The sequence below is a fragment of the Protopterus annectens genome, chromosome 3.part0 (assembly GCF_019279795.1).
Source record: "Protopterus annectens isolate FY-2018-M chromosome 3.part0, PAN1.0, whole genome shotgun sequence".
In the NCBI taxonomy this organism is placed as follows: domain Eukaryota; kingdom Metazoa; phylum Chordata; order Ceratodontiformes; family Protopteridae; genus Protopterus; species Protopterus annectens.
Window position 1 is genome coordinate 113490617 of NC_056731.1, and position 27347 is coordinate 113517963.

Here is a 27347-nt window from a genome sequence, read left to right on the forward strand (position 1 = left end):
GTGACAGGTGCAAGCCGTCTCTTGTGAAGCAATGCAGCTTGTAGAGTATGTCGTCCCAGACTGACAGACACTGGATCCCCTTTAAATGACACCAAAAGCTTAGCCAATTGTTGAAATTGATATTTTTTTCTTTATACTGAGGTATCATTCTTGGCGAGGGCAGGATGCTACTCAGGGTCAGGGTCATACCAGCCTGGGCTGCATGATCAGAGAGCTCTTCCATGTCTCTTTTCATGTAGTCCAGGGAGGTACGTCTCAGGTCATTCACACCAACATGAACAATGACAGAGTCATATTTGTACTTGTTCTGGAGTGGCCTGAGTGCTTGTGTTATGTGGCAGATTCTGGCTCCCGACAGGCAGCTAACAGTAACCTAGTGAGTGGTACATCAGTGTGCCTGACCATAGAGTCACCTATTACTAGTGTGTTAGGTATGTTATTTCACCTTAAGGGCTGTGATTGTGCAGCACACTGATTTTGTGTTTTATGTGTTGCCTGGTTTGTGATGGGAAGTGCAGGTTGTTTGAGTGTCTGCTTTGGAGGTCTCTGATGCTTTTTCAGGTTTTTATTTAGAGCCTCCGAGTATGATTTTGTGTATTTGTGCGTATTTTTTGCCAGTGCTGTTTTAGTAGGTCTGTGTGCAGCTGGAGGTGTGGTGCAAGTGTTAACCTTCTTCTCTTGACTGTCTATTCTAGCCTTGGGTGGAGACAGCTTAGCTTCCAGTTTGGCTGTATAATTGCATCTCTCACATATGTTAGTGTTTTGTGGTAGGAGGAGAGGGTTGTCTGTGCACATGAGGGAGTTGTAACATTGCCTCAGGATACACAGATTCACCAGCTAAACTGGAGAGTGCACCTCAAGTTGCCCTTTGGTCATGCCTGAATAGTTAGGTGAGCTGCATAGTCACTTGGTTGGTGAGGGGTGAATAAAGAGCCTTGCCCTGCTGGGCAATCAGTGTCAGGGTATATTAGTGCTTGCTATTAGGTCTGAGCAAGTGCTAGGCTGTAAGATGCTTTTTGAGTCCTTAGGTTGAGAGTTAGACTACTTTGAAGGGAAAAAATGAAGAGGAGACTTAGTGGAGCCGGGAATAATTTAACTGTATCTAACTGGCACTGCCCGGTGCGCAAAACCGTGCAAACACAGTTTTTATAGTAGGGAAATGAAAGAGATAGAAATTAGCCTAAAATGGCCAATAAACTACTAACTTCTGAGCTGTAACCACTCCTCCAGGGACAGATAGGTTGCTCAAAGCTCCCTCTCCCACAGGTGAACAGAGAAACTTCCTTCTAGCCAAGTAAGGTATGGGCAACTCAGAAAGTAGTATCACAGCCCTGAATTCAGCACTAGCCTGAAAACTGGACTATACTAGCTTAGAAAGGCTATGAAAGATAAGGCAAAAACAGTAAAAAATACACTTAAAACAGCTTTAAATGACTACAAACGATCAGAAAAGGCTATCACACTTTAGTGTGTAGCCTACAACACTTAAACAAATTATTTAAACAAAAAACAACATTTTAAAAGTGCCAGCAGTCAAATAAGTACAATATGTGAAAAAAACAAGCTTTTAAATCACAATAAACGCTGCAAAATCTGTGTTTAGGTGGAAAACAGTTAAGTACAGCAAGAAAGTATAGAAAACTGATACTTAATCACTCCAAAGTCTCTCTTCCAAGCTAGAAGGCTTGTATCAGTTTAAGGCTTTCTAGTGCTAGACAGTAGGTTATTTACAGGAAAGATGGGAAACAAGCGTAGATGTGGTCTTTTAAACCAGAAAGTTGAAAGAGACGACAAACTGTCCAAATGGTCAATAAACTACAATTTCTGGGCCAAGAACCTCTTCTCTCATGGTAGACAGGCTACCTAGTGCTTACCACTCCAACTGATAAGCTAGAAGGCTTTCTTCCAACACAGAAAGGCTTGCGGGGCTCAGAAGCATACCAACAGTCCTGGATACAGCAACTCTGTATCTGGACTAGACTAGTTACAGGAAAGGTAGGAAACAAGTGCAAGTGCGGCTTTTAAACCAGAACGTTGAAAGAGATGGAAAAAAAACTGCGCAAACAGCCAATAGCTACAATTTCTGGGCCAGGAACCACTCCTCTTGTGGTAGATAGGCTACCTAATGCTTACCATTCCCACTGATAAGCTAGAAGGCTTCCCTCCAACACAGAAAGGCTTGGGGGGCTCAGAAGCTTACAAAGAGTCCTGGATATAGCAAATCTGTACCTGGACTAGACTAGTTACAGGAAAGGTGGGGAAAAAGTACAAACATAGGCTTTTAAGCCAGCAAGTTGAAAGAGATGGAAAACTTCCCAAATGGCCAAATAAACTACAATTTCTGGGCCAAAACTCACTCTTCCCGTGGAGGATAGGCTAATTCTAACCACAATAACTCGAGTGCAAGTAAATGTTGCCTGTTGTTGCAAGTACAAAAATGAGTAAATGAAACAATATGAAATATGGAGCTGCATAACTTTATCCCATTTATATTGGCCATTAGCTATGTTTTAGGGATTACCTTTGTGTTAAACCATTTATTTTACATTTTACAAATGCCATTCTCTGTAATTTAGATGTGGGCATTACTTTCATCTTCATTTTTACCTGTTATATCTTAACTAAGTGATGGCAGAGGCAGATGTTCATTCATTCTGGATGGCTATTAATTGAGGCAGACATCTTGAAAGCCAGACACTGCCATTGCTGTACCTGACAAATGACAACTCATACCTGCCACTGTTGTTGCATTTTGAATGCTTGTCCTGGTAGTACAGGACAGTTTAAAGGACACTTCTTCTCTGCCAAACACCCCTTCTTTGTGGAATGGAAACAGTACCCCACCTTCTCCAGTGACATGGCAGCTGTGGTGCAGCTGCTAACTTTCCATCTCTTGTTCCCATTACTCTTCTAATGTTCTGGCAGCCTTATGGTTCCCAGCCTGCTCTTCATCTGTTTATTCAGTTTAAAGTGCTTGGGACTCTGCTGATTGCTCTTGTTCCTCTTACCGTTATTTCCTGCTTATTTGGTCTGATATATTCTGTGGCATTCAGCTCTTTTGTACTGCTTGATCACCTGGCAAATTTACTTAAATCATCTGCTACGATCCCACAATTTAAATTTCTGTTTTCCCCCATTTCTCATCCCGATGCTGGTGCCCTAGCTGTATGCCTTGCCCCTCACAAGACTGCCTTAGTACCCCAACTGCTTTATTCGAAACAATTTGGACATGAACATTCACTAGCATGATCTCCTGACTTCACAGATAACACGGCCAGTACTTCTTGGGGCCCAGGGAATAAAGACCTAAGTGAGGCAAGTTAGATGTTTGCAGGAAGTCTTCACTCTGCCATCGGTTGTTCAGAATCTATAACTACATGGAGTCATATGCAGTGATATCAGGGCATTTGTCATTCTTCCAGCCTTGTTAGCCTGCAAAACATGTGATAATCACCAAAGATGGCAACTCATCCTATACCCTCACACCGGGATTGGAACTCATTCCATACCCACACACTAGGATTGGAACTCATCCCATACCCTCACACTGGGTTTGAAAAGTTGGCTCTGCCTTCCACTTCACCCTGTCACACATAGCCAGCCCTACTAACCGTCTGGGCCAGTTCTCAAACCTGGATTGCCAGAGGTGTTGACTGGTTTGCCTCTGCATGACTGAGCTGGGAACCATTCCACAAAATTTCTTTATCCCTAGTTACATTTTAATTTATTGTACCCCATCAGAGGTTTGTACCCCCACCCTGTTCTAAGTTTAAAATCTCCCCAGGTTGTCACTGAACCCCTACTTCCTCTATATCATTGTTACACAGTACACACTGTTCATAGACTGATAGTAATTATGTCATTACACAGTTGCAAACAAAATATCCTTCTGCAGCTAAAGCTTCTTACATCTTTATCCATCTAGATTTTAAAATATAAACTGCACCCAGGTAGCTAGCCATCCTCTAGACTTTTCAGTTACTTTACCAGACGTTGGAAATATTCTGAGGCGGCCAGCACTTCTCTATCTCTGCAGTGACTTAAGTGTGCTCTGATAATTATTCCCAAGTACGTAGTGATTTCCACCCCATATTAGTTTTCTGGTTGTATAGTATAAATTATTCACAGTGTGATAGTGTTTCTCACCATCTTCATTTCTTAATTTTACAATAGATATACTATTCTCATATGGCTGGCGTTTTCACACCACCTCTATTTACCTCACATAACCTGTTGTAACCTGGTTGGACAGTGTTTTTCCTAATCTGTCAGTCACTTGTTTGCTTATAAGTATTCCTAGCTGGATAATCTTATTATTCCCACAAGTTATCTGGATGAACAATATAAAGTTTCCCTATTTGGCTGGAGTTTATCTGATCAAATCAGATACCCATTTGCAGAATATAAAATGGTTGTTATTTATCTCACACCCATTTAACCCCTTACTCTATATAAAGCTTCCATATAATGATAATGTTTACTGCAATCTATTTATGCAACTTATATCCTGCTGTTCCACAGACATGAGTATGGTTTATACATATTTGTTCCTCTGCTGAATTTTTAATAAACAATTATTATATGGCTATTAATTATTTTATTTTATTTTATTTTTATTTATTTTACATTTGTTGACCGGGATAGTCCGACTGGATGCATGTCAATTTTCAGCGGAGGCCCGGGGAGAAAAGCCCCAAGGGTAAGCAGATACAGCATTACATAGCACCAGCATTACATATTACAAACAGACTATTTACAGAGATTACATACGTAAGCAAGTTAAACAAGTTCCACAGGTTAGAGTTAATCCCGAGCGCAAATCAGGATTAAATTAAATTACACAGGAAGCTGGTTAAGAGATTTTTTACACATTCCAGAGACAGTTAGCCAGGCTTGATACATTGACATAGCCAGTTAAGTGACAAATGTTGTTTGAGTCTAGTTTTAAATTGAACTAAGGTGGAAAGTAGGGTAATATCAGCTGGAAGAGAGTTCCAGGATCTACTTACAGAGTTTGCAAAGAGAGAGTCACCAGCTGTGTTATTAATTTTGCTAGTTTGAATTAGTAGTTTGTTAGAGGATCAAAGCGGTCTAGGATTGTTATAGGGGGTGATAATATTTTTAAGTGTAGGAGTATTGTCCGGATTATAGAGGATTTTATAGGCCATAATCAGTTGGTTATACTGGATTAGGCTGGGTAGTACAAGCCACCCAAGCTGATTTAGATTGATGCAACGATGTGTCCTAAAAGGCAGCCCAGTGGCAAACCTGGCAATGTGGTTGTAGCAAATTGAGAGTGTGTTAAGTTCAGTCTTGTTTAAATTCGAGAGTAGAGGGATGCATACAGAAGGGTTGAAAGAAAGTGAGAGCGAACTATGGCAATTTTAGCTGGAGGGGTTAGGAAGGCTTTTGTTCTGTAAAGTGGCCCTAGTTTTTTATTGATGGTTTTGATAGTTTGGTTAACACGTAGGTCGAATTTTAGATTATTATCTATCATGACACCTAATAGTTTTGTAGAGGGGTCAGGGGAGATTATTGTGCCATCATTTGAATATATGGTGAAAGCGGTAGATCTACGTGTTGGTGAAAATAACAGCATTTTCGTTTTTTTGGGATTTAGGATCAGACGACGTTCAGAAAGCCAGTTTTCTATTGTATTAAAGTTGGTCTGGGTAGCTGACCATAACTCTACTGGAGATGTGGCCGAGCAAATCAGAGTAGAGTCATCAGCATATTGGATACAGCTGACTTTTGGGATGACAGTATAAAGGTCGTTAATGAAGATGGAGAACAGCAATGGCCCTAGTATAGAGCCTTGTGGTACTCCAAGGGTGTTATGTAGAAGGTTAGAGAGTTTGTTCTGCCAGAGGACAAATAAAAATGTCTGAGACAGATATCACCCCATCTGTTTACTTGCTTCCATCCATTACACACACATACCGCAGTAAAGCCTCCATATTTCTTGATTGTTATGTTCTCATTGGCTGTAAGCTCTCTTCCACGGCTGTCTGCCATATAAATTCTGAGTGAGACTTTAGGTAAGAACTGATACCTGAACCAAAGTTATAGCTGGTCACTAGGAGAAATATTAACATTAACACTCATAATCATATATATTCATATCTTCAGTAAGAAATCTTGTGCTATTGCAGACAGTGCATTTAGTTTATGCATACATTTCTGCTCACAAAGGAGGGAAGTATACAAAAAGTTGTTTCTTTGTTTGGCTTTGCAGAATTCATCAACATGCATGTAGATATTTTCTTGAACCTCTCTGTACCATCTTACATGCGCACACTCAAAATTCTGATTGATACGATATAATATCACTCTAAACAAGGAAAAGTAAAAGAAATAGTAAATGATTTTTTGTACTTGATACTACAGTGACAGATATTTCTGCTCAACCTTTTTTGATGTTTACCCAATGCGTATATCTGTACTCGTGTGCATGTGTGCTTATGTGTGTGTTTATATCTATATATATATATATATATATATATATATATATATAAGATATATAAGATATAAGATATATAAGATATAAGATATTAACTCCAGGAATGCACTTCATTACACTAAGTGCAATCTCGGAGTTGGTATATTTAAGTAGCAGGGGGTGTGGGGGGCACAACCCCCCCCACACATGGGGGGGGCAGTGGGGCTTGCCACCCCCCCCCCCGCTTATACTTAGTGGAAATTAATATGGTTTCTGTTGTTTAAAGTCAGTATATGTACTTTTTGTGTTTTCAGGCTTTTGAGTTTCAGGCTTTTGTTAATTCAGTCATATGAAGGGGAACCATATATATATATATATATATATATATATATATATATATATATATATATATATATATACACACACACACACACACATATGCACACATAAGTTTACACACACACACACACACACACACACACACACACACACACACACACACACACACACACACACACACACACACACGCACACACACACACACACACACACACACACACACACACACACACACACACACACACACACACACACACACACACACACACACACACACACACACGTACAGACATACACACTACTAGCATTGTATTCTGTTTTAAACAGAATAAACTTAGCCATGTTCTTTTAATTTGGAGTTCCATCGTAATTGATTATTCCATCATGTTTTCCTGTAGCCTAAGTTTTTCCATCACATGATTATGTGCTGTAACATCTGTCTGTATCATGACTATTGCTTACAAAATACCTTACCAGCTGACATTTCACAAGGAATGGATTATTCTATGATGGTAGCAAAAGAAGGCCATCTGATGGGTGGCACACAATTTGAGAAGCTAAAATTATTCACTGTGTCAGCAGTCAGACAAATATTACACAAAGAGAGAACTGTTTTTATTTTTGTTGTAATGCTCATTGATTTTTGTGTTCAGATGGTGCTTGTTTAATTGTCACTAAAGAGCTACTTGTACAACTAAAATGGACCATGCTTGACATTTCAGTTTTATCTAAGTTTAGTTTACAGACATAAGACACATCTAATAAAGGAATGAATTAAAAAAAATCCAATTACTTTTGGAATCAATAAACTTATTATATTTCTTACAGGGATATATCTTCTTGTTTAAAATACAATTGCTGACATAATAAACTGCTTATAACAGCAAACAACTGCCATTTGTATGCACAAATGGAATTCACTAAACAACTCTGTAATTGTTAACATTTTTGTTTCACCATTCAGCACTGAAAATAGTGTCTGTGTATATGTATATATGCATGTATCTATCTAGCTATCTGTCCATGGAGTTCTCTGTCTGTTTGCCTCTCTGCCTAATAGACCTGTTTGATAGAAATGAAATGCCAAATAACTTCTGTGGATCTTTTTTTCTATATTAATTATTTCTTCTGGTACCATACCTTATGATCTCAGTGCAACAAATGTATTGTATGGGTTATTTTGAGGTTCAGTATATTTACACAGCTCCACACCCTTTTAAATCTGAGCTCTTAATGTGGTGTAGATATCTAGATGATTGTTGGGTTGTGTGTGTGTGTGTGTGTGTGTGTGGGGGGGGGTGGACAGGCTGATTGGCAAAAATTTGTGATATACCTTAATCAAAATATGTATGGTATCACATTTACAGGGGGTATTAATTCCACGGAAATCGAATTCTTGGATGTTAAAGTTATTAAGGCAATGGATGGTACTATAATTACCAGTCTTTACAGAAAACCATTTTCCAAGAATGCTTTTTTTTACATGGCAATAGCTGTCACCCCCGTCACACTATCCACAATATATCGGGGTCACAATTTCAACGGGTTAGGAGAATTTGCATCACAGAATCTATATTTGAAACACAGCCTCAGATTTAAAAATGAAATTTATGAATAGGGGTTACAATAGAACAGTGATAGATAGAGCATATAGACAATCAAAAATTGGTGACAGGACACATATGTTGCTAGACTGTGAGTCAACCGAGGGGTTTGATAAAGGCAAAGTAAGATTTATTACTACTTATGGTACAAATACTTTTCATATCAAAAATATAATTTTCAAATTTTGGCATGTTTTACATTCCGACCCTTTTTTCACACAAGTTGTTCATGAAGGGTGTAGTTTTGGATATCGGAAAGGTAAATCTTTAGGGCAACATTTTTCCACTTTCAAAAAAGGTAACAATGTATCTTCCAAAGAGTCTGGAAGTGTAGTGGGGAGCACATATTGTGGTTTTTGCAAGTATTGTAAATTGATGTCCAAGACTAAGTCTTTTACATCTGTCAATACCAGGAGGGTGTTTGATATTAAATATTTAATTAAATGTACTAGCACATGGGTGATCTACATGGCTATATGCCAATGTGGCGCATTTTACATAAGGCAGACCTCATGTGCTTTGAAACAGAGGATAGCCCTCCATATTAGTGATATCAAGTATCAGAGTGTTCACAGTGCCTTATATAAGCACAAATTAATTCATACAACAGCTCATTTTGTGTTTGTAGGCATAGATATGGTAATATTATCAGAAGTTAATGTCACGCTTAAAAACAAAATATTGACAGAAAAAGAACGCCGTTGGATAGTAAATTTAGGAGCCCTTTCCAAACCAGGTCTCAATGATCAATGGTAGTCAGCAGGGATAGTACAGTTAGTTTTTTTGTATATTACTAATTTAGGTATATAGTACGGCGGTAACGTTGTTACCTCACAGCAAGAGGTTCTCCCGTTTGATTCTCAGCTGGCCTTGGGAGTGCCTTCTGTGTGGAGTCTGCATGTCCTCCCAGCGGTTGGGTAGCATTCGAAAGACATGCATAAATGGACGTGCCTTCGTTGAAGGTTGAGCGTCGAGCTGGCACCTCGGCGTTTCGTAAAAAAATCTACTGCCAATCATTAGTGGACCAGAGTTCCGCTGTGGTGACCCCTTACCGGGAAAAGCCGAAAGACAAACAACATTTAGTTTAAAAATAAGTATCTTCTAAAAAAAGTATATTAAGGTGGGTGTTTTTATGTGTTAAAAAGAGGTACACATATGCGTTACCATATAGAAAAGCATATGCACATGTGGGAATTTGTACTTATTGGTGCATACACCCAAGTGCATGTGGTTAGGATTGTACTGATGTATATGTAGATTAATACGATATGGACATGTATATGTGAGCGTACAAAGTTACGTGTATAGTAGCATATGTGTGTGAGTATGTGTATATATATTTTTTTATATATCAGAATATTGGTATTTGTATGTGTATATGAGTGTATTAGTATGAGTATCCAGCATAAAAAATTGATTTTGGATACTGATTAGTCAGCAATATGCATATATTTAAATCAGGTATAGGGTTTCATATATTCAGTTTTCAAGTACAATGTATATGGTTTTGGTGGTGGGAATTGAAAGCACCTATTTCAAACAATTGGTATTAATTATAGTTTTTATTTTTTATTTTTGTGTTTGAATTTAGGTGCTTACATCTTTAAATTTGCTGCCAATTGTCTTTGTAGCTTTGTATTTAAATCAAGACTTCTGACCATTATGTCATACACTGATGACACCTTTGGCGAAACCGGCCACCGGTCTGTGGTTGCAGACTGTGCTGTAATAAACTTCTCTTAATGGCAGCTGTCTTTTTCATTTTAAGCTGAGTGCTGAAGATTTTGTTGGTGGTTTATATATATATATATATATATATATATATATATATATATATATAATATATAAGATATCAACTCCAGGATTGCACTTCATTACACTAAGTGCAATCTCGGAGTTGGTATATTTAAGTAGCAGGGGTGTGGGGGGTACAACCCCCCCACATGGGGTGGTGCAGGGGAGCTTGCCCCCCTGCTTATACTTAGTGGAAATTAACATGATTTCTGTTGTTTAAAGTCAGTATATGTATTTTTTGTGTTTTCAGGCTTTTGAGTTTCAGGCTTTTGTTTTCAGGCTTATATTAATTCAGTCATATGAAGGGGAACCATATATATATATATATATATATATATATATATATATATATATATATATATATATATATATATATATATATATATACACACACACACACACACACACACACACACACACAAACACACACACACACGTACAGACGTACACACTACTAGCATTGCCTTCTGTTTAAAACAGAATAAACTTAGCCATGTCCTTTTAATTTGGAGTTCCATTGTAATGGATTATTCCATCATGTTTTCCTGTAGCCTAAGTTTTTCCATCACATGATTATGTGCTGTAACATCTGTCTGTATCATGACTATTGCTTACAAAATACCTTACCAGCTGACATTTCACAAGGAATGGATTATTTTATGATGGTAGCAGAAGAAGGCCATCTGATGGGTGGCACACCATTTGAGAAGCTAAAAGTATTCACTGTGTCAGCAGTCAGACAAATATTACACAAAGAGAGAACTGTTTTTATTTTTGTTGTAATGCTCATCGATTTTTGTTTTCAGATAGTGCTTGTTTAATTGTCACTAAAGAGCTACTTGTACAACTAAAACGGACCATGCTTGACATTTCAGTTTTATCTAAGTTTAGTTTACAGACATAAGACACATCTAATAAAGTAAATCCAAGATAAAGAACAGTCCCCCTGACAGGCAAACACTCCTTCCAAAAAATATATGGAAATAAATGATAAATGAGTCAGTTATGGAAGAAGTGAAGCTAGGCAGTCCACAGATATGTCGCTCTGGATAAATCCAAGATGAATAGATCAAACAAGGTACATCCAAATAAAGCGTAGGATTCTGTATTTCACACAAAACAATTTATTGCAACGGACAAGCGCTTTCGCTAAACATAGCTTCTTCAGGTCACTTTAATAAATGCAAGAACAAGGTTGTTCAATATATAGGCATGCCAATCAACCAATATATGAACCAATTACAAATTTAAAAGGGAAATATAAAAACAAGGTATGTTTGTGTATGATGTATAGATCTAAAAACATATGTAGCAATACACCTTTATTTACAAATAAGTTGAACTTATAAAGCTGTGTATATGAAAAGGAAAATATATAGGTGTACTATCTATATAATGATCTGTATAGATATATAAAATATATATGAAAAATATATATATAAATATAGAACAAGGGCAATGTGCCATGTGTATCAGTATATATTGTTCCCTTGATGCATAGATATTCTACTTGGCTGGTATAAATGTTGGAGATATTGGTTCATGCATCATGAATAAATAACAGGGCTAAACAAGGCACTGAGGAAATCATTGGGTGATGCTGTCATAATATGATCAATTACATTGCAAAACCAGATATATGACAGTACTTGAGTCATGTCTTAATCCAAAACCAGAACATATAAATGTGAGTAAATACCACATATGTATACAAATATGAAGATAAAAAACAGATAAATGTATCATATACATCAATATATATTCCTAACACATGAATATTCTACTTGACTAATATAAATATTAAAATATTTAAAAGGTTAAAAATGTATCATAGATAAAAATCAAGGGTTGTAAAAAACCAATAGAGAAATGCTGTCATATTACAAAAACATACATATGAGGGTACATGAATAATATCTTGATCCAGAAGCGAAGCACATAAGTAAGTATAAATAGCACATTACTAACGACACATAAAAATTCCTAATAGATCCAATACTGGTGACAGCAATGATTCTAATGATGTGATACATATAATGCATCCTAGCATGCATGCTGAAACTAACTTATATCCTAAAGTACAGGTTGTTAGAAATAAGCCTGTTACTCAAGACCATGGGACAAACACCATTGTTAGACCCAAAGTACAGAGTACTTTAGTGAATTCATTACCTGAGACAGGTTTGAATGTTTCTTTTCCCTTACCCATCCGATTAGAGAAGGGTCCCAGACGTACACGCTCAATGAGCCGTGGACGACAGAAAAGGAAACTGTCAGAGGATTTACCACAGGATCAGACCCTGAAGAGGATGTGGAACAAGGACAGACGCTAGTATACAATCTATCTGACAAGACATTGAGTCGTGATGACCTTAAACTATTGAGTAAAGGGCTAAACTTCATTCCGAAAAGTAGAAGTGTGATTACTGAAACTATGGTAGATCTGAAGTTATTTTGTAGAAACGTTATGCTTAAACTACTCTATAAAGGATCAGCCACCAGAGATCAAACAAACAGGGAATTCGTTTTCAAAAACCTTAGTGAATATGTCCCCATAAATCATCCATTAGTAGAGACTTTTCAACGTCTGACAGAAGAAGAACTCTATAAATACTATTATAAAGACAGTAGGAATAAGAAATGTTGTAAGAAAGACAACCTCACACATAATGAGAGGGTTAGCTTGAAGAAGCTACAGGATGATGACACAATAGTTGTCAGACCCGCTGATAAAGGTGGTCGACTGGTGGTGATGAATACATTACACTACCACAGCTCCATGAAGGATATGTTGACTGATAGCTTTTATCAAGAAATTACTTCAGATGTGCCTTTTGATATTATAAGACTGATAAAGGATACACTATTAGACATCCATATGAGTGGTTTAATAGAGAAAGATCTATATGAGTATCTAATTATTAAAGAACCCTTGATTCCAGTTATACATGGACTACCAAAGATCCATAAGGATGCTCAGAACCCACCCATGAGACCAATAGTCTCTGGTCGTGACTGGGTCACTGAGCACCTATCAGTATATATAGAAAAAAACCTGAGACCCATTCTTAATGACAATAGATTCGTTTTGAGAGATTCTAAACAATTTTTGCTAGATTTCTATGAATGTATTAAGAATGATGTTAGCCACAATGATTATACTTTTGTTACACTTGACATTCAATCTTTATTTACTGTGATCCCGAATAACCTTGGCCTTATTTATGTTTCTGAATATCTACGAATGCATAGTGACTATAGTGCTGTTAAGATAGATCTCGTTGTACATTTCTTAGAACTAGTACTGGAGAACAATATTTTTATATTTGATGACACTATTTATAGGCAGGTTGATGGCGTAGCAATGGGGACACCTTGCGCTAATAGCTATGCAAATATGTTTTTGGCCCATTGGGAAGAGATTGTCTTGTTTAATGTTGAAGTATTCAGAGAACATGTAGTCTTTTTTCGACGTTTTGTTGATGATGTTTTTATTCTTTGGAAAGGGACCCTAGAACATTTAGAATTACTATTGAGTGTAATGAACAGTCTAACTGACTACCTAAGATTTACCATGAACTATTCGACAGATAGGATTGAATTTCTTAGATCTGTTTCTGGAGAAATTACCTAATGGCTTGATCAACACAGGTGTTTTTAGGAAGGCATGCTACAGTAATTCCTTACTACTAAGATCTAGTATGCATCCTTCCTTTGTGTTTAAAAATATTATTAAGGGTCAGGCCATTAGAACCTCACGTTTGAATCCAACTGAAGAAGGTTTCTGCATGGAATTAGAGAATCTTAAGGGCAGGTTAATTGATAGAGGCTATGATATTAATGAAGTGAATGATAGTATGCAGAATATGTCAGAGTTAAGACATACCACGGCTATGCCATATTTTGGACCTATTGCACAATGTTGTCTATCAAAAGAGAATTTAACTACTACTTTACCTGTAGTGAAATTTACAACTGCCTTCACCTCTGACCATTCTGAAATCAGGGATATAATTAGTAGGTTCTGGGCAGTCCTCCAGATTGATAATGATCTAAAGGAAATAGTTGGCGAATTTCCCAAATTTCAATACAAGAACAAGAAGAACCTTAAGAGAATGCTCTGTCACTCGAAACATAAGAGAGTTGAGATGACTACAACTTATACTGTTCCATGTGGACAATGTAATTTTTGTCACTACATTGACTGTGAATCTGATTTCATACATCCAGACACACAACGCATTTTTAATACTACAGCCACTGCAGACTGTATGACAAGTAATGTGATTTATCTTGCAGTCTGTCAAGTCTGTAGGAGTCTCTATGTAGGTAAGACGAATCGAAAATTTAGAGATAGAATAAGAGAGCATGTATATCACATTAGGAAAGGGTCGCCACACAATGCCCTAGCCAAGCATGTCAATGCTCACGACCACACACACACTTTTTTATTCAGGGCCCTTGAAGTGTTAACACCTAGTATGAGAGGTGGTGATATTAGAAGTGATACTGAAAGCAAAGAGAGTGATTGGATTGTTCGACTAAGGGCTGATAGTGGGTCAGGCTTGAATGAAAGAGCTTCGATCAAGCCTAGACTCAGGAAACGTAGAAACATTAAGTGATTTGAGCACTAGGAGCACCATTATCTTGTACAAATACCCCTTGGAAATTGATTTTTACATATGTATATATATTTTTCCTTGAGTCACTGAGTATCTTTCTTTGGCATATTTATTTAATATTCAATATATATTTATTTAATATTCAATATATAGATATGTACTTTAACACTATTTAACATACATATATGTACTTAATATTTTTAGACATGCATACTCTTTAGGAATTTTTATGTGTCGTTAGTAATGTGCTATTTATACTTACTTATGTGCTTCGCTTCTGGATCAAGATATTATTCATGTACCCTCATATGTATGTTTTTGTAATATGACAGCATTTCTCTATTGGTTTTTTACAACCCTTGATTTTTATCTATGATACATTTTTAACCTTTTAAATATTTTAATATTTATATTAGTCAAGTAGAATATTCATGTGTTAGGAATATATATTGATGTATATGATACATTTATCTGTTTTTTATCTTCATATTTGTATACATATGTGGTATTTACTCACATTTATATGTTCTGGTTTTGGATTAAGACATGACTCAAGTACTGTCATATATCTGGTTTTGCAATGTAATTGATCATATTATGACAGCATCACCCAATGATTTCCTCAGTGCCTTGTTTAGCCCTGTTATTTATTCATGATGCATGAACCAATATCTCCAACATTTATACCAGCCAAGTAGAATATCTATGCATCAAGGGAACAATATATACTGATACACATGGCACATTGCCCTTGTTCTATATTTTTATATATATTTTTCATATATATTTTATATATCTATACAGATCATTATATAGATAGTATACCTATATATTTTCCTTTTCATATACACAGCTTTATAAGTTCAACTTATTTGTAAATAAAGGTGTATTGCTACATATGTTTTTAGATCTATACATCATACACAAACATACCTTGTTTTTATATTTCCCTTTTAAATTTGTAATTGGTTCATATATTGGTTGATTGGCATGCCTATATATTGAACAACCTTGTTCTTGCATTTATTAAAGTGACCTGAAGAAGCTATGTTTAGCGAAAGCGCTTGTCCGTTGCAATAAATTGTTTTGTGTGAAATACAGAATCCTACGCTTTATTTGGATGTACCTTGTTTGATCTATTCATCTTGGATTTATCCAGAGCGACATATCTGTGGACTGCCTAGCTTCACTTCTTCCATAACTGACTCATTTAACATCTAATAAAGTAATGAATTAAAAAAATCCAATTATTTTTGGAATCAATAAACTTATTATATTTCTTACAGGGATATATCTTCTTGTTTAAAATACAATTGCTGATATAATAAACTGCTTATAATAGCAAACAACTGCCATTTTTATGCACAAATGGAATTCACTAAACAACTCTGTAATTGTTAACATTTTTGTTTCACCATTCAGCACTGAAAATAGTGTCTGTGTATATGTATATATGCATGTATCTATCTAGCTATCTGTCCATGGAGTTCTCTGTCTGTTTGCCTCTCTGCTTAATAGACCAGTTTGATAGAAATGAAATGCCAAATAACTTCTGTGGATCCTTTTGTTCTATATTAATTATTTCTTCTGGTACCATACCTTATGATCTTAGTGCAACAAATGTATTGTCATTTCTTTCACGTGTGGTGTAATGTTTCCTTTTTAGTAGTGTGATATATAAAATAGTGCTATTCAGGATGATCTCGTCTACCACCAGAATGCTCTCCAAGCTTCTAAACACTCCAGTTTTTCTATGGCTATTCGCAATTTATATAACTGTTATGTTGAGGAACATGCAGCAGTACTGGAGAACTTGTATAAATTAATATATTGTATAAATTAATAAATCATATGCTGTAAAATTTAAATGTTACAGACAGAGTTAACACTTTTCTCCTTCAGTTTATGTCTCATCTGAAACCTCAATGTCTATTTTTGTTTTAAAAAAATAATGGATTCTTCCCCTAACAGCACCTCTAAGTAGCAAAGAATAAAGGTTTATTCTCTGAAGTAACTGGAATCCTGCTAAGTATGTTGGGGGGGGGGGGGCACCATCCTATGTATGGTGATAGACACTGTTATTAAATCATAGCGATCTATTATTCCTATGTATAGGGAGAGCCTGAGGTCTTGTTTGGAGCAGTTTGTGTTTGCGTGCATGTGTGTTATTATAGACTCTGTCATTACAATGTTCTAGAAGATAACTGCAGGGAAAGATATAAATGATAGGGTATTTGCTTAAGAAGATATAGACAGAGTGAAGTTGTTTAATGTGGTACACAACAAAGGCATTCGACTGCACATTTACCAGAATTTCCTTCTACTTATGCACACCATTGTCCAAACCAAACACAGCTTGTAGATGGGTCTGAAGTCAGGGTATCTGTTTATACATGCGATATGTTGCTATGTATAACGGACACAGAGGTATTGATGAAAGTATGACAAAGTGGTTCTGTCATCATAGATCAGTATTTTCTGTAATTGAATTGTTTTATATATAGACTGATCACTTGGATTTTCAGAGTTTACAATGGAGTGGGTATCATAGTGCTTGTGTGCACCGAAGGTCTATAAAGCTTTGAAAATACTACAATTTTGAGGTTCAGGTGTATGGTAGATAAGAGCTTGACTAGTAATAAGCAAGCATGAACAGGGCAGTTCATGTTAAGGTTCATGGTTTTATTATTATACTTATAATAACAATTAAAATGTTTGCTAGTATATTATTAACAATGCATATTCTCAAAATTCAAAAAAGGGGGGAGGGGCAGTAAATAATTTCCATGTGAGAATGTAATTTTTCACAATTAAAGACTGATCTGAGATGTATATTAAGCACATTACACAAATCATATGTTTATGAACTTGTGTTCTTCTTATTAACAGTTAACATACCCCTTTATCATTAGATGTTTTTATGTTTACATTTATCTAAGCCTCATACCCCTGACAGCAGGGTAAGCAAATGCCACGAGTATGGTAATATGACTTATAAAGTCTACACTCAGGCTATTGGTACCATCTGGGAGTTGCAAGAAATACTAAAGGACAGCCAGTAAGTGCAATTCTAAATGGCATCTCACCTAAGTGTCATGTTTAATAATAGCCTCACCTCAGGCTTCGTGCCCACTGAGTGGCGCACAACTACAGTTATCCCACTCCACAAGGGGGGATCCACCTTGGATCACGGGAACTACCTGATGAGTCTGATGAGCCTGATCTGCAAGGGCATGGAACGCATTATCATGGAACCCCCAAAGACATTGGCAACCTTCAAACACTGGACCCCACCCAGTTTGGGTGTGTGAAGGGCCGATCTTGTCTCCTGAACCTGATTGACTTCTTCAAATCAGTTTCCAGAGCTGTGGATGAGAGTAAGGTGGTCCACACAGCCTATTTGGACCTCGCCAAGGCCTTCAACACCATCCGGCACTCTGGAATCATAGATAAACTTACTAAGCTGGGCATAAATCCCTACGTCACTCGATGGGTTGCCAACTGGCTTACTGACAGAACCCAGACTGTAAAAGTAGCCGACTCCAAATCCAGCTCCAGACAAGTGACAAGTGGACTACTTCAGGGTTCAGTCCTGGGACCACTCTTGTTTGGCATCTACTTCTCTGAAGTACAGGCCAGCACTAAGGGACTCTGGCTAACAAAGTTCGCAGATGACTGCAAACTGGGAGCCATTACTGAATCCCTAAATGATGTGGATATTCTACAAAAGGGCCTTACAGAAACAAATGCCTGGTGCCTGAGCCATGGGTTCAAGCTTAATGCCAAGAAATGTATAGTTATCCCCTTTGGAAAAAAAACATGTACCCATGAATTACCACATAGGTGGCAGTACACTAAACATCGAAAGTGTGATGATAGACTTAGGGACACAGGTGGACAGTGGTCTCACCTTCGATAACCACATCGCCACAACAGTCAGGAAATCCTTCTATGTGGCACACCTCATCACTAAGGACTTTTTATCCAGAAAAAAGGAGGCCATTGTCCCACTGTACTCATCCCTCATTAGACCCATTATAGAGTATAACACCCCGTTTGGTATGTACCTCACAAGACATCTGCAACAGCTGGAAAGGCTGCAGAAATACCTAACTAAAAGAATCACAGGCCTAAAGCAGATGCCATATGCTGACCGTCTAAAAAAACTCCAGCTATACTCTGTGGCATATTGTTTACTCAGAGGCGATCTCTGCTTAACATACAAGGCCATGTCAAACCCTGAGCTGTTGGACATGCACTACTTTAAGAAATCCCAATCCCTCAGAGACACACTCCAGGGATCTAAACCTTGTCATCACAATGAACAAAACATGCTGGAGGGATTAGGTTCCTGACCCAGAGACTGCCCATACTCTGGAATAGGCTGCCCATACATGTCAAGCAGAGCGCCTCCTTGGCCCTCTTCAAAAGGAACCTTGATGATTGGATGGGAGATAGGAAATTCACCCCAGGGATCATGTCAGTCGCCCTGCTAGACAGGGGTCTAGAGAAGTAAGTAAATATGGGGGGAAGAAATATCCAGGGAATTGTTATGGCTAGGCTTGTATAGGCCCCAGGGCCGACAGCCTAGTACCAACCTATGAACCTATAAACATTTCATGAACCAAATTATTAGACAATGTTTAAATTCCCAAATTTTCAGAAATAAATTTCTGTTTCATCTGCCTTAGTTACAGAAGTGTGATATATGAACTAAACCACAACATATGTGTAAACAGTTGACAGTTCTGAATTTGTATATTTTTAACTTACTCTGGAGTTCTGTAGTTGACACAAACCATTTTTATGCCACCCAGTTACCACTGTTCTTCTTCAGAGTCATCATCTGCTGCTTAAAAAAGTGACTGAGGCTAAAGAAATCTGGTTATTTACTGATGACTGTAAATCTAGTACTCCACATGGAAAGAGAAAGAGAAGATTGATGACTTGTTGTCATTTAAATGACATACTTACAGTGTTAGATTCCAAACAGGGAAACCTAAACTAACAGATGAAATGTGTAGTTTTAAGGGACAGAGTAACTTGAAATGTGATTAATTCAAATTCCCATTTATGACCAATGTTAATGATTTAGTGCTTATTTTAGTGGTATTTTCTGCTGACATGCTAAAACATGCTACAGCATATTCAAGTTATCAACGCATTTTGTCTGTTGTGTCTGACAATAAAAAAAGAAGTTATGTCTTACCATAACGTTCCATCTGTGTTGTAGATCTTTGTTTATTCATTACTATTAGGACTTCGGTTAAGGTTACCGTACGCCTGGGTTTCCCCGGACACGTCCTCTTTTTTGGGCTCCTGTCCAGGCAGTTTTTGAAAATTCTGCGATTTGTCTGGGTTTTAAAACCCGGACAAATCGCATAATTTTCAAAAGCCAGACATCCCTGTTTCGGAGTCTTTCCACCGCTTTGTTTTTTTTTTTTTTTTGATTGGCTCATATACCGGTATACGAGCCAATCAAAAAACGGAGCTCTGTTCAATGCGGAACTTCTTGATGTTCCGCATTGAACAGAAGAGGGTCTGCTGTGCGCATTTTTGATTGGCTCGTATACCAGTATACGAGACAATCAAAAAGTGGAGCTCTGTTCAATGCGGAACTGGTTGATGTTCCGCATTGAACAGAAGAGGGTCCGCTGTGCAAGGTTTTGATTGGCTCGTATACCGGTATACAAGCCAATCAAAAAGTGGAGCTCTGTTCAATGCGGAACTGATTGATGTTCCGCATTGAACAGAAGAGGGTCCACTGTGCAAGGTTTTGATTGGCTCGTATACCGGTATATGAGCCAATCAAAAAGCGGAGCTCTGTTCAATGCAGAACTGCTTGATGTTCCGCATTGAACAGAAGAGGGTCTGCTGTGCGAGGTTATGATTGGCTCGTATGCCGGCATATGGGCCAATCAAAAATCCCCAAACACAGAGCTACTTGTCTTTAATTCAGAAATGCATTAAAGACAAGACTAAAGACTTTTTTTTTGCTGTTCAGCCCTAAGAGGTCCTCTTTTACATACAACCAAATATGGTAACCCTACTTCTACTTGAGCAATTTTTGCTTAATTACTTTACGGCCCATCAGAGTTCTGCTCTATTTTAAACTCTACTGGTTTGCACCTAATCAGCTATTCAGTTGCTCCCTGCTCCAGGCTACTGTCATAACCCATGCTGTTTTTCATGATGCAACAGTGACACCCATTGTCTACTTGTAGTACTACTAAAGCAACATGGGTTTTTGACTGCTTTTGTAGCTATTGTAACTTTTCAAGACTGCCACCTCTCTGGACAGCAACATTTACTACAGTCACTTTTTTATATTTCATATATGCTAGTTTTTATGAAGATATACAATATTTTCATTTTCATATGTACATTAATATTTCCAAAACCAGCTGACTTACAAACTATAACATAACCTCAGGTGAAACCTTAGATGATGTGGATAAAAGTTATTGATACTTACAATTTAAGCTGTATAGCCTGAGAGAAACTGAGTATTTGTTATACTGTTAATTATGTAACTAGGTATACTTTTTTCATATTTCTGTAAATATTTCAATAAATAAGCATTCAGAAAGGAATTTCTTGCTATCAAGTAAAAGCTTGAGCCTCCTGAACAAATGTGCTGTAACTAGCACCCACCCTGTACACTGATGTGGGGGAACACAGCACAGTGGCAATCCTGCTCAGTATATAAATAGGGAGGAAAGGAGAGAACAATGGTGGAAGGGGTGAAAAAAGTAACTTATAAGTTTTACAAAAGAAGAGTAGGCTGGGAAGGTACTGAGAGATGGCTGTAGATGGGATGGTGGGAGAATGGCAGGTTGCAGAGGCATGCAGATAAACACAGAACACAGACCCAGAGAGAGACAGACAGACCGCGGTGGCATAGACACAAAAGGTGGGGAGGATAGTGGTTTGATGCATACATACAGAGTGTGGACAGATTGTAATGGGTAGGATTAGACAGTAAATAAGGAATTGGGCATGAGACATAAGAAACGGAATATACCAGGATGGGGATAGAGTAGGGTCCTGACATGGTTGGCTGTCAGTTTGGCTCACAGGGCAACAGATGGCCAATAATATGGGGCTGTTGCTCTTCTGGAGGTTTGATGGTTTGGATCTGTTGTTCATGTGACTTTACTAGCTGTTCCAGAAGGTACTTGTTGTCTCTAATGTGGGTATCCAGCTGGAAATGCACCTCAACAGCATCCAACCTCTACACTTTAGTCTGAGTGACACCCCTAACACACCTTTAAGAGAGAGGCCTTTGCCCTCCCCTCCTGAGAAGCAAATCTAGAGGACATCAGTTACTCTTCCAGATCAACTACAGTAAAGGAGTTTTCACCCCTATTTTGCAGAGTGGCAATCCTAGTGGCTATTGATGGCCCAGGACCAGATGTAGTGGCTGGTGGAGTCCAAGGTGATTTGGCCTGTTACTGTTCTACAAATGGACCTGCAGGAGGATGACACAGTGAGAAAAAAGTCAGACGCATGTATGAGAAAAACACCACTGTAAATGTGAATTGCACTTGACTACTGTACAATACATATGCACTCTGCTGCCTGGACAAGCCCCCCCCCTCTATTAGCCAACCATGTTCAGTTGCTGCTCCTCTGTTGGTGGAAAACAAAGTATTTATTGTTAAGTATAAAAGTACTACAGTTAGCTTAATAGAATTCAGAGGTATTGAAAAAAAGGTTTTCTCTTTATCCTCTGCTTCCTATTTAAGAAGCAGGCCAGAGTGGCATTACTTCAGGTCACTGTACTAATGCTGGCATCACTTACCAGAATGGGTAAGGCCAGTGGCATTACTTAGCATTCTGGCCAACATATATCAGGCATCCCCTTTCCTCAGACTGCCATCATAATTGTCCTGCAGGTAATCCTGAAAGTACTGTGTAGGAAGAACCAGAAATTAATGCTCTCCCTGGTGCTCCATGCTGGAGTCTCACATTTTCCAGTTCCTGAAAGAGCCATGGACACTCGAATCAGGTCCACTTGAGCAGCAGAAGGGTAACTCCATGCACATGGTCACAATTCTAAATGTAATGCAGCCTGGTTATATGTCCATAGCACTGCACCATGGTGCTACAGGTGTACACATACCATATGTACACAGATAAAGGTCACATGCTTTGTGCTCACTGCAATGTCCACGGTTCATGCTGACAGGTATGGATAGCACACTGCATGTTGGCAGTGAGTCACAGTTATACTAAGTGGCTTCATTTGCATAATGATCATGCTAACTGCCCCTAGTTAGCAAGATATAGGATATTGTCAGCATTTTGCACAAAGCTGCTTACTACTCTGCAACTGTGAAACAGAGGAATTTCACTAAAGCTTCTATAGATGTGGGGCTTCCTAATATGAAGAAAGGAGTCCTGCCTGGTAAAGTCCCTCAATGACAACAACAGACTGTACATTTGGGTGTCTTAGGAGTGTGGCAGCTGTTACAGCATATGTTTAACTAGGAACCCATTACCTAATACCATCTGTTTGTGGGTGAGAGGGTGGCATTTAATCTGTGAGTATATGAACTATTGGAAGGACAGGCTACAAGGAGATTGTGATTTCAGGACTATATGTTGAGATGTGCTTACAATATGTAATTGAGGTAGAATGTGCATAGTGCCAACAGCAGCTGATAATTAAATGCATAAAGAGATGGGAGGCTGTGGCCATAGTTATGGGGATCCTACAGAGTCCTATACACTGCCACTGACTGACATGTTTTGCCTGCTGGTGTACATGTACTAACAGTGGGCCACCTGAGGGAGGCAACACCTTGAAAAATTCACTGACAAGTAGACTAGAGTGCAAGCACAGGCCATCCACAAACATGGCGCCACAGGCAAGTTTTTTTTATTTTTTTATTCTCCCTGGGCCCTGCATAATGGCTTCTCTACCTCCAACCATTTGGCCTGTTCATTATAAAGGAATGGGAACTGGTCATTCCAGGCTAGGAGAGAGTTAGTGCTCTATAGCCTATTTATTCCTGCTTGGGAGTCTTGATTGGCCCTCAATTCCCTGGCAAGAGTCAGATTGTAGGAAGCTTGCTGGTCCTGGAAGAGTAGCATCTCTAAGTTCAGAATCACCATCTCTCAAGGGGAAGCACCTCCAGATGCTGATTTCCCTCTAGCTACATAGGGTGAATGCACTACTGTCAGGGCTTGGAAGGATCAAACTCCACCATGTGAACACCTACTACTCCTGCTAGGTGTCAGTGATGTGGTGAGACACACCTGCTTGCCTCATCCAGGATAGGTGAACCTGCAACAGCTGCTCAGTCACATCTTCTCCAGCCAGCATCCCCTCCAGCCAGCTGCCACAGGCACCTGAGCAGCTAATTGCACTCAGGTTTCCTGCACTGAAGTCAGGACTTTACCATTCTATGCTATCAAACTGGCATGTCACAGCCAAGCATTATCAGAACTTGATTTAGCAGGGTGTGGTGCAATATATGAGTGTTGAATGCATCCATAAGTCCTCACAGCTAGTGTAATGAAGGGATACTGATATGGTACTCCATGCAAAGGAAAAGGCATGGGACATTGTAAAAAAAACAGGTCCACCACAGGGGAGAACTACCATCACAAAAGCAGCTCACTGAGACTGAGAAGTTCTTGGTGTTACTCACTGCTCATAACTGATGGTGGCTTGGATGTGGGAGATGGGCTGAGAACAACCACCCATTTGTCAGTAGAGAACCACCTGGTAGTAATTCCACTATAGCTCACTGCACAGTATGTCTGAAGAGAAAAAGAAGTTATGTACTTACCATAATGTTCCATGTTTGTAGTCCATCTTGCCTACATTCTTGCTGGATAGGTTCGGAGCTGATATTCGGCTCCGACTCGGCCGATACTAAAGCTCGAGAGCTTTTACTGGCTCGAGGCTAACCCCTATCCCATGGCGCCTCACGGCAATTCCCCAGATCTTGTTTGCAAGAAAGCAATAAGTACCTAACAGGTATGAATTATCAGAAACTGTATACATACAGACAAAAAAATTTGTAATATAATCCACGCCAGGTGGACAACAACTGAAACCAGGTCAGACACAACACCAGTATAGTCCACCAGATCCTCCAGGAACAGGAAGGGGGGTAGGAGGGAGGGACGCAAGAATGTAGGCAAGATGGACTGCAAACATGGAACTTTATGGTAGGTACATAACTTCTTTATGTTATGTAGTCCTATCTCGCCACAATTTTTGCTGGATGACACAGCGTCCCTAGCACCTTTATCCTGGGTGGCTCAAGCGATGAGATTCTTCAGCACAGTGGACCCAAAGGATGACCTGTCCCAGGAGGCCAAATCCAATTTGTAATGAGTGACAAAAGTATGTGGTCTTGCCCAAGTAGCTGCTGCGCAAATAGTATCAATTGGGAGCCTAGCTCTAAAGGCACATGAAGTAGATACTGCTCTAGTAGAATGGCCTTTTACTTTGTTAGGTAATTGTTTGCCAGCAGTTTAATAAGCAAAGGAAATGCAATCTGAAAGCCATTTTGAAAAAGTAACCTTGGAAACAGGCAAGCCCTTATTCTTGTCAGAAATGGAAACAAATAATTGATCTGATTTTCTGAATTCTTTAGTCCTGTGCAAATAAAATCTGAGAATTCTGTGAACGTATAATTGGTGTAGTCTATACGAAGATTTATTAGTGTGATTCGGAAAAAACACTGGTAGCTCAATAGTAGTGTTCAGATTATGCTCTGAGCATACCTTGGAAAGAAAGGAGGGGTTTGTCCTGAGTGAGACTCTATCCTTGTGGAAAAGAATGTAAGGAGGTGGAATAGTAAGAGCTTGCAGTTCTGAGACTCTCCTAGCAGATGTTATGGCTACTAAGAATAGTGTTTTCCAAGACAACAATTTCAGATCTGATGAAGAAGAGGGCTCAAAGGGTGCAAACATTAAAGATGAGAGGACTATGTTTAAGTCCCAAGGTTCTAATGGCTGTTTGATTGGAGGCCTGAGAAGGTTTTGCACAGAGTGTGACATGATTGGATTTCCCATGAAGCCAAAAGGGAAATTGGAAATGGCAGCTAAATGAACTCTGACTGTAGCGGCTGCAGCTCCTTCATGAAAAATTGACGCAAGTTAGGATAGAATAGATTCTATAGGAGCCATATATGGATCTAAGCCTTGGTTTGTAGCCCAAATAGAAAACCATTTCCATTTGCTGGAGTATAATTTCTGAGTGGAAGGCTTATGGGATGAGATCAGAATGTGTTTGACAGAAGGAGATAGGGGAATGCACCTGACTATTCATGGAACTGGAGCAGCCATGCTGTCAATTTGAGGGTGTGGATGGTGGGATGGAACTGCCCCAATTGATGAATCAAGAGGTCTGGAGATGGGTCCAGAATCCATGGTTTCTCCAAAAGGTAGTGCCACAGGAAGGGAAACCATACTTGCTGAGGCCAGTAAGGAGTAATGAAGATCAGGGTACTCCTCAACTGTTTTGATTTCTGTATTACCTTTGGAATGAGAGGAAAAGGAGGGAAGGCATAAAGAAGTCCTGGGGGCCAATCATAGACTAGAGCATCCCTGGGTAACATCCCCTGATGGGAAATGAGGGCAAAGTAGTTGCTGCATTTGGCATTCAGGTGAGTGGCGAAAGGCTGGCCTCATCTATGAAAGATCTCTTTCGCAACTTCTGCATTCAGGGACCACTCGTGAGGCATCAGAATTGTTCGGCTGAGTTTGTCTGTTATTACGTTGGATTTCCCCGGGATGTGTGTTGCTACCAGAAAATGTTGAGTGTCCATCGCCCATTTCCAAACTCTTAAGGCCTCTTGGCAAAGCGGGTAAGATTTGGTTCCCCCTTGCTTGTTTATGTACCACACGACAGACATGTTGTCTGACTGGATCACAATTGTCCTAGTGAGAAGGGAGCTGTGAAGTGCTTGCAACGCATACGGCACCACTCTTATCTCCGGAACATTGATGTGCAAGTGGTTCTCATGGTTCTGCCAAGTACCTTGGACTGTCAATCCCAGATAATGCCCCCCCTATCTGGGAAGTGCTTTGGTCAAAACTGTTTTCTCTTTGGGAGAAAAAAGTGGAAGGCCTAGGAGAAGTTCTGTGTGCAACCACCATGTCAGATCCTTCTTGCAGGTGTTTGTTATAAAAATCTGATGAGACAATGGAAGGTCTTGCATCGACCATTGGGCAAATAGCAGCCACTGAAGTATCCTCATGTGTAGACAGGCTAGAGGAAGTAATAGGATGGAGGAAGCCATAGTCCCTAGGACTTGAAGGACTACTCTGGCCTGAACTTTTTGCTTTTTAGCAAGGATCTGACTTGATTGCATAGGGACTCTACTCTTTCTGGTGTTAGTCTTGCTGACATGATGGTTGTGTCTATTTCTAAGCCTAAGAATACAATGTGCTGCGAAGGAGATAAGGCTGATTTTTTTAGGTTGACTGTGATGCCTAGACTGGTGCACAAGGATAGAGTCTCGTCCCTGGTTCTGATGAGTTAATGCTTGGTGGTAGCAGTGAGAAGCCAGTCATCTAGGTACG

General features: G+C 38.9%; 1 protein-coding gene across 1 annotated transcript in view; it reads left to right on the forward strand.

The window, feature by feature from the left end:
* The first annotated feature begins 13877 nt into the window (after nucleotides 1–13877).
* The window catches only part of NUP42 (nucleoporin 42), a 513730-nt gene continuing 500260 nt past the window's right edge, over nucleotides 13878–27347 (forward strand). The window contains exon 1 of the mRNA XM_044065504.1: nucleotides 13878–14358. Within this exon, the coding sequence (XP_043921439.1) occupies nucleotides 13878–14358 (481 nt within the window). The remainder of the gene's footprint in view (nucleotides 14359–27347) is intronic.